This window comes from Branchiostoma lanceolatum, chromosome 7 (assembly GCF_035083965.1).
Source record: "Branchiostoma lanceolatum isolate klBraLanc5 chromosome 7, klBraLanc5.hap2, whole genome shotgun sequence".
Taxonomy (NCBI): domain Eukaryota; kingdom Metazoa; phylum Chordata; class Leptocardii; order Amphioxiformes; family Branchiostomatidae; genus Branchiostoma; species Branchiostoma lanceolatum.
In genome coordinates this window covers 17,032,344-17,040,825 of record NC_089728.1, presented here as the reverse complement: position 1 = coordinate 17,040,825, position 8,482 = coordinate 17,032,344, and the positions used below count along the sequence as shown (strand labels likewise).

At 41.5% G+C, this 8,482-nt stretch overlaps 1 protein-coding gene across 1 annotated transcript; it reads left to right on the top strand.

Annotated features, from left to right (window-relative positions):
- Positions 1 to 2,482: 2,482 nt before the first annotated feature.
- On the top strand, positions 2,483 to 6,807 carry LOC136438410 (interferon-induced protein 44-like). The gene is made up of 6 exons (XM_066433180.1): positions 2,483 to 2,553; positions 3,251 to 3,449; positions 4,165 to 4,314; positions 5,256 to 5,427; positions 5,881 to 5,981; positions 6,628 to 6,807. Exons 1-6 carry the CDS (start codon positions 2,483 to 2,485, stop codon positions 6,805 to 6,807), a joined length of 873 nt encoding a protein of 290 aa, XP_066289277.1.
- Positions 6,808 to 8,482: the final 1,675 nt, after the last annotated feature.

Genomic DNA, 8,482 nt, shown 5'->3' with positions numbered 1-8,482 from the left:
TTTACAAGCGCAAGTATATTGATGAACTGAGCAAAGAAGTACAATATTTACTAAGCATTCTTACATCAACTATTCAGTCCTCATCTGTTCACATTGTGAAATGGCTGAAGTCTGTTCTGAATTTCATCACTCAGATGACACTCATTTGTCTTTTACCAACGGTCATCCACCCCCCCCCCCCCCAAAGACTACGGTCGGGTAACCGGAAACAAAACATAATTTTCCCAGGACTTAAGCTAATGGTTTCCATACAGTCTTGTCTACATTGTACTGTTGCTCATTTGGAAGAGTACGTGTTTGGCAAGAACATGCGGAGAATTCTTCTTAAATTTTCCTAATATACCCCATGTAGAGCCCAAGTAAAAATTTCTTATTAATTGTAGCATTTTTTTTACAATCATGCATAGTTTTCACCCAGCAAAACAAAAATGGTCATAACTTACCACAAATTCCCATATAGACCCCCCAGTCACAGCTCGCGTTATGCTCGCCCAATGAGACGACGCTTGACGTATTTTGAAGCAGTTCCTCTTTTCAGCAAAGATAAAAGGATCCATCAAGATTGCTGATGGTGAGAGAAATAGCCCCTTACGAAATATCAGGGTAGCCATCGCAATGTCAGTAATTTCAGCCATAAATCATTTGATTTTCAAGGGTCTCGGAGGGGATAAGTAACTTTGAAGTAATGATATTTATCGATATTCCCCTCTTTTCCAGTGACATATGCCACATGTTTGAATGTCGATGACATCCAGGTATCAAATACGATATAAAACAGTAACTCAAGCAACTGGATAGATTTTGAAAACACAGTGTATCTATTTACAATCAAATATACACATTAGCTCTTGTTTTGTATAATTAGCATCTCAATATGTCAATCATCAAATTCACTTATGCTATCTTGAAATACCAAACATAAATTTACAAAATTCGCATCATTGAGGTTCTCACAGGATGTCATCCATATAATCAAATCAACATGGCCTTATTATAGTACATAATGTTCTCATCAATTATTCAAATGAGGTCATTTGCATAATTGATCTTTATCGATATTCCTCTCTTTCTCAGTGATAGATGCCACATGTTTGAAAGTGCTTTCATGCAACGCAATGGATTCTACACATTTCATCAATTATGTAAATTAGCTCCTGTTTGGCATAATTAGCATCTTATTATGTCAATCATTAGATTCACTTTTAGAATTAGCTATCTTCATACCAATCATAACAGATAAAACCAGAGTCTTATCGCCTTATTAGTCATGCCAGCTGTTGACCTTTTGACCTAGATCCCGGGACACCATCTGTGAGTGTGAACCATGCATGCGCATATAATGGAGCAGTGCCAGAAGTTTTCCTCAATCATCATATAAAGTTGGTCATTATCAGCATAATGTGCATCTTATCATGTTAATCATCACCTATGGTACCTATATACTAAAAACAATGAAAATCCATCAATCCCTGCTTGAGTTATGCTCCTAAAAAGTTACAAACAGAAAGGCCCTCTGCAGCTCTAAGCAAGCCACTAGGGGGTCTAAATTTACACCACTTACTTCCCGTCCCAGAAGCTATCTACCACTTAAAAATCATGAACCTAGCGCCTCCAGAAAATGTGGCCTCAAACTTTGAAGCTCCGCTGCAGTACCTTAAATACCCGCTAGGAGGCCCATTATCGAACCTGACTTTCCTCTTGGACACCCCTACTTATCCACTAAATATCATGCACAACCGTCAACAGTTATGCTGTCCACATACAAACTCACACACATACAAAGCCCGCTGCAGTACTGTGGGAAAGCGCCAGATGAATTATTTTCGAACTTGACCTCCGTTCTCACAATCGGAGTGTTCGCGGTGGTTTTAAGTTCGCGTTTGAAACAATAGTAGTGCTACAGTCATAGGTGGCCAAAAAGTTTCGCGGTGGTTTTAACTTCGCGCTGAAAGTTCACCGCGAAAACCGCGAACATAAAACCACCGCGAACATTTCTGCATTTACAGTATCAGTTTGAACAGCATAACTCGAGCTGTGGATGGATCTTTATGATATTCAGCATGTGTGTAGGTGCCAGCAAAATAAAATGATAAGGTCGATCCTATAGCAGCTTCCCATGGTACTGCAGCAGAACTTTGGGTTTTGTGTACTTTTGATATCACGTGTTCTGGACATGTCGTGGGCATGATTTTTCCGTGGCAACTTGGGAAGATCTCAGTGGTGTGTTAGCATAATGTAACTTGGGTAAAGATCCTAGATGTGTATCCTTCAAGTTAGGGATATCTTAGAAGCTGTCTAGTGGGGACGTTGTGTTATGCTTTATCATGAAAAACCCACCGCAATTTTTTCTTATGTTGCATTATATTGGGTGAAGGGTTAACATTTCTAACGTGATTTCTCAGTGTCACTAGAAGGTGCCGGTGGCAGAGTTCGTACCCGTAACAAATTATTACTTGTGACTCGACTTTGTTTTCTCCCTAGAATGGCGGACCAAGAAAAGTTGTTGCCAGAGTGGAAAGCGTGGAGGCTGCAGAATGTGGTGTGGAATGAAGAGTGAGTCGGATTTTTCTTAAATATGTTTCTGAACCTCTAAATTAACTATACACACGTCAGAAACTTGATTTTGGTCGATCATATCTCCGAAAATACGCGGTATCAATGGGATTGTATCATATATCATTGGAAAATTTTGTTTAATGCCCTTTAAAATATTCCCGGAGTTCATTTGTTATGATCGCAAATTTATAAGTTAAGCAACTGGGCTACCTTTGTAAGTAGGTGACAAAAAATAGTGCCGAAATCGATGCTAAAATTGTTATAACATTTTCAGAATTAAATAGACAGTAAATATTGACTTGTACATTCCAAAGGATTCTGAAATCATCTAGGTAATCACTATAGGGTCCAATGACATTGGTCCAAAAGTAAGAGCAACAACTACTTTTTAATTTTTTTATTGCAACTTCAAAAACAAGACATAGTGATGCCGCACTCAAGCAAAACACGCTAATTCGAGCGGCATCGCTAAACAAGCAAAACATGTAACGAAGTATGAAACACTAACGGTACGTAAACTTTACAATAACCAAGGTGCGAAAGAAACAATAGTACATGTAACAAAAACAAGCATTAGCTTAATTATGAAAACGCTTAGTGTCTAATATATACAATTGGGTTGCAGATACAATTTGTACATCGAAATTAGAAGATAAACTTTTATTATTTCATTATTGAACTATTTATCCACTAGAGAACGAGAGCGACGGAAGCAGTTCGTATCTGGGTACAAACCTCCGACCAATTGTTCTGTGAGTCAGCTGAATATCCAGTTATACGGCCAGGTCGGTTCGGGGAAGTCCAGTTTCCTCAACACCATCAACTCCGTCTACAAAGGCCGCGTGTCAGCCCAGGCAATGACAGGCAATCAGTCGACAAGCCTCACGAAGAAGGTTTGTTCACATTTGTTTCATGACTTATCCTGTTTCAAAGTCTACAACTGAAACGCCCCCCTGCAGTTCCAAAGAAAACTACTAGAGGGCCCAAACCTCTGTCACCTCTTTCCGATTACAAGAGCTATTTACCAACGAACAATCTTGACGATAGCATGTCCAGAACACGAAATATCAAAACTGGAAGTTCCGATTCAGTACCATAGAAAGTCCTAGGCAGTCCTCTAATCATGTCGAGGTCTCACCAAGACCTACCCACATATCAAATGTGAAGACAATCAACCCAGGCATTGTCGAGTTATCTTGTATAAAGACACACACACACACGCGCATACGAACGCTGACGAAAACGTAACCTTATTTGCGAAGGTATAACGTGCAACATTTTGGTCCATTCAGATCTGCCTCGTCCGTGCACTGATCTCGAATATTAACTGTAATACTAATCTGAATGAGAGTGTAGAAGTCTAAACTGTCTACAATCTCACACGCGTATAGGCGCCTAGAACACTATCACGTGCTGGGCTAGAGGCATTGCCCCTTTTACATCAACGTCATCGGTTGTCCAAAACCTCATGCTTTAGTGTAATATCACTGTCACGTAATGTTAATGCTGACAACTACATGTAAAACCGTATGCAATATGTCACTGTGCTCATCAACAATCTGGTTGACAATGCCGAAAGTTGAATCTAATTACCAACTATCCCGTCAGTACCGTCCCTATGAGGTGCGGACACAACAAGACGGCGAGGCCCTGTGCTTTCGTCTGTGTGACACCATGGGGCTGGAGGAAGCCAACACCGGACTGCACCTGGACGATGTGTCCTACCTGCTAGACGGCAACGTACCTGACGGGTATCAAGTAAGTATTTCGTGGGATCGTGTGGCGTAACGGCAGGGTGTTCGGCCCAGAACCAAGCGGTCCCGGGTTCGAATCCCCCTGACGCCACCGATGTTGTGCCTTTGGGAAAGGCACTTAACACAACTTTTCTCACTCCACCCAGGTGTAGAAATAGATATATTGTTCTATGTACATAGCACTGATAAAATCAGTCTGAAAAAAATTGAGTGCAGTGCCACGTCGTCCTTGTCTGTCAAAGAGCGAAGTAAAAAAAAACAAGTAGTTTATAGAGTTGGCTGTTCATCTTTTAGTTAAAAACAAACATTGGAAAACGCTACTCTCATTTGTTGCATTAGTTAACCACCCAAGGAACATTGCATCAAACTGATTCATCTAACAAACAAATAGAGCGCCTGCACCAAATGGCAGTTACTCAAGCAACTGGATATGATTTTGGAAACGGTCAGACGTTTCAAGTAGAATCCACTACTTTTGGTAATGACAATGAGTAAGATCTATAATTCAGCAAGTTTTTAACCATGAACCATGAATTGATATGCAAATAAAGTGAAGACAATTTTAGATAGTCCAATAGGATACAAAAATAAGTTATGGAAGCAGGCCTGCAGAAGTAAAGGTAGGTCAAGACAAAGTTGAGGAGTACAGGCGCTAATGCTGGTTCGCGGGTAGGACTGAGTGGGAAAAGTGTGATAACTACATTGACATGCGACAGCCAGCAAAAATATTCAGTCTCTGGTGAAAAAATTAGATAACCCCCCCATCTATCCCATTTTTTTCACCAGAAGGAGATTCAATAACATTATTTTGTACTTATATCTAGCTACTATTCTACCGTGTAAGAGTGTGTTGGCTTTATTTCATTCGACGTTTGGATTGTCATGTTAATCCATTGGTTGTTGGTTTCTTCCCCTGCCCCCAAACACCCACACCCACACAAACAGTTCAATGCGGACGTTAGAATCACTCCGGCCACCACTGGCTTCAAGAGCACGACCAGTTTGAAGGACCGTCCTCACTGTGTTGTGCTGGTTATGGACGCCAAAAACATCAGCGTCATGCCGGAGGACACCGTCGACAAGCTTAAAGCCATCTACAGGAAGGCACTGGATCGGGGTAAGATCACCCTCCTCCAGCAGGGCTGAATCGCTCGGCAACTAAGCCTCCCAGCAACCATGCTCACTTACCATCATTTCTGCCTTCGTTCTGTATATATTATGACCCACTCACCTCTGACACTCATCTTGCAAAATTAGCCTCCTTCTCAGACTTCTAGGAGCGCCATCGTATGTTTTTGGGGAGCACTGACATACGAAGTTCGCAATTTTCAACATGGGACAGGCTCTCTAAATGCCAGGGGAGACAATTTTTAGCCTCCTTTGAAGGCTTTTTGGCCGGCTCCAGAAATTCTGAAAGTCCACGCGGAAAGTCTGCGAAGATGGCTAGTTAGTCTGCATCGTTAGAGTTGAGGGTTAAAATTTAAGTGGGAAATGGCTTGTCTTGAACATGGTTCACAGCACGTGTTCGCCGTGTTAATCGATGTTCTGTTTTTTGGGGTTTTTTTTCCAGAAATACCCACGGTGATCTTGCTGACTAAGATAGACAAAGCGTGTGAACACATTGCCGATGATCTCTCCCTGGTGTTCCGCAGCAAGTTTATCCTAGAGAAGGTGGGTTAAGTCATTTTTTAAACAACTCCAATGGTCCCTTAGCCATGGTCTTTATTCCAACTTCACATGCTGGTACAAAGTGGGTTAAGTCATTGCCTCCGTGTACTGATGCTTTCTTTCAGAATACGGACGGACAAACAGACAGACCAAAACCAATACCTCCCCGTGAATTAGGAGCCTCTTCCATTGACCCCATGCCCTGTCATGTCCGGTACTTCGAATTCCTGGACTCCCGCAAGTTTTACCTTTGCGCTGACACTCCCTTCCTGCCATTCTACTGACAGTGTATTCGAATAAATACGGATATACAACATAACCAGAATACACTGTCATTGGAGTGGCAGGAAATGAGTGCCACCGCAAAGGTCAGACTTGCGGGAGTGACAAGAAGTAATAAGACATGGCAGGGCAAGAGATCAATGGAAGAGGTTACTAAAACACGGGGAGGTATTTTTTTGGTCTCTCTGTTTGTCCATGTTTTTGCTGTTAACGTTATATATATATTCCATATGATGCTTCCATATTGAATAATACTTTCCACCCCATCGATTACGCGGCTTTCGCCACATCAATATGTTGTAAATGATGCACAATATATGTAGCTTTATGAATATCTATCAACGTTGTCTTTATCCATACACCCCAGGTGGAAGAGGTGAGTGGGAAGTTCGGCCCGTCGGAGACGCACATCTTCCCCGTACAGAACTACTCACGGCAGTCCGCCCTGGAGAACAGGATCGACATACTGGCCTTGGAGGCCATGGCACAGATCCTGGGCTTCGCAGACGACTACCTGCAAAACCACCTCACCAAACCCGTTCTGTAGCTTAATGCCACCGCACGTAAATAACATTAGTGCGCTCAGCAATTTTCGTCTGATTTTGAAAAAAAACAAACATTGTATGAAGTATGAAGATAAAGTATATCTTGTTTTCGCCTTGATTTTACTTGTAGAAATGCCACTTGTTAGGTAGCCATGACTACAGTTGTAGAAGTGAAACTAGTTCGGTAGTTGTAAAAGTGGCACCAATATGTGGTAGGCATGACTATAGTTGTAGAAGTGAAACTAGTTCGATAGTTGTAAAAGTGGCACCAATATGTGGTAGGCATGACTATAGTTGTAGAAGTGAAACTAGTTCGATAGTTGTAAAAGTGGCACCAATATGTGGTAGGCATGACTATAGTTGTACAAGTGAAACTAGTTCGATAGTTGTAAAAGTGGCACCAATGTGGTAGCCATGAGTGTAGTTGTCAACTTGGTCACCGGTCTACCACACTAGTGTCACTTGGTGCACTTCTTGAATACAGGAATAAAAGACTTGTTGGCTGTGATACCATGTAACTTTTGTCACTTCAATTCTTGTTACAACGTTTATGATGTCTATTTTTGATTTAGCCATCTTGTTTCTTCCCCCTCTCGCATTAAATTCGGAGTCTGCAGAGGATGTCATCCATGAAACGTGGCTAAGTTTGTATCCCCCTCGTCCCGGTTCATCAATGGTGTTGACTTCCTTATCCAGACGGCCTCCTTAAACCAACGGATATACGTCTGTTATCCTCTCTGTCTATTAGCTTGGCCCCCTCCCAGTGATGAACCGGGACGAGGGGGGATACAAACTTAGCCACGTTTGGTACAGTATTCTCACCGCAAAAGCACCACCTACTCCGGCTACTTATAGCGGTGAGAAGCAGTACTCCAGTCAGAAGCTCTGAAGAAGGTGTCTGATAGACACCGAAACGTCAGCAGGTGAGAATTACCGGTTGTGTAAAAAGAATCTCTAATATCCTATGTTCTATTATTTTCGGATGAAATCTGTAATCTCCAAGCAGAAGCTGGGGTGGCCTGGTTTTCTGACAATCTGACTAAAATTGGGATAGAGAACTGTTACTACAGCCGGCAAGCCAGAAAACTTTACAATCACCGTTGTACGTGTTTGCGATAAGTGACTCTTACTAGTAAGAGCTTTGTTATGAAGACTGTTTTTCCCGCAGTATGCCGTTGCTACGTACTTTCATCTTCAAGTATACGTGCGTCACCAACGTAGCTAGCAGGCTCCCCGTGCCCTTCCTCGTGATACGAGTGGGCTCTCAAAACTACATCTGACTCCAATAGAGAAGAACGTGTGAGCTAATTGTTCTTTGATTGCTGCGTGCGCTGATTACGTACGCATATGTCAAGGCGATTGACTTTTAGATAATGAATCTACATGTACTACCATCAACAATCGCTAACAAATGAAATTATGAATATCTGTGAGGTTATCATAACAAATTCATAAAAGTACCAGAAAACATTATCTTCTGTTTGTTTTTATGTACATCATTGCTCTGAAGAAACGTTTTGAAATAAAACGTCAAACTCCTTTTTCATGATAATAAAATTGCTAACCTATAACAGATAAACTTCTCTCAAGTTCAAACAATCAATGACTTCTTTTGCGTTTCGAACGATTTCGTTGTTTTTTGTAAGAGTTTCTTTTGACTTAAAGCTATTGTTTTTT

What these genes read in the sequence shown, in the direction of transcription:
- LOC136438410 (XM_066433180.1), top strand. Translation starts at nt 2,483, where the DNA reads ATGGCGGACCAAGAAAAGTTGTTGCCAGAGTGGAAAGCGTGGAGGCTG. An exon ending in CGACAAGCCTCACGAAGAAG is followed by an intron (nt 3,450 to 4,164) that starts GTTTGTTCACAT and finishes CTATCCCGTCAG; the next exon opens with TACCGTCCCTATGAGGTGCG. An exon ending in GCAAGTTTATCCTAGAGAAG is followed by an intron (nt 5,982 to 6,627) that starts GTGGGTTAAGTC and finishes CATACACCCCAG; the next exon opens with GTGGAAGAGGTGAGTGGGAA.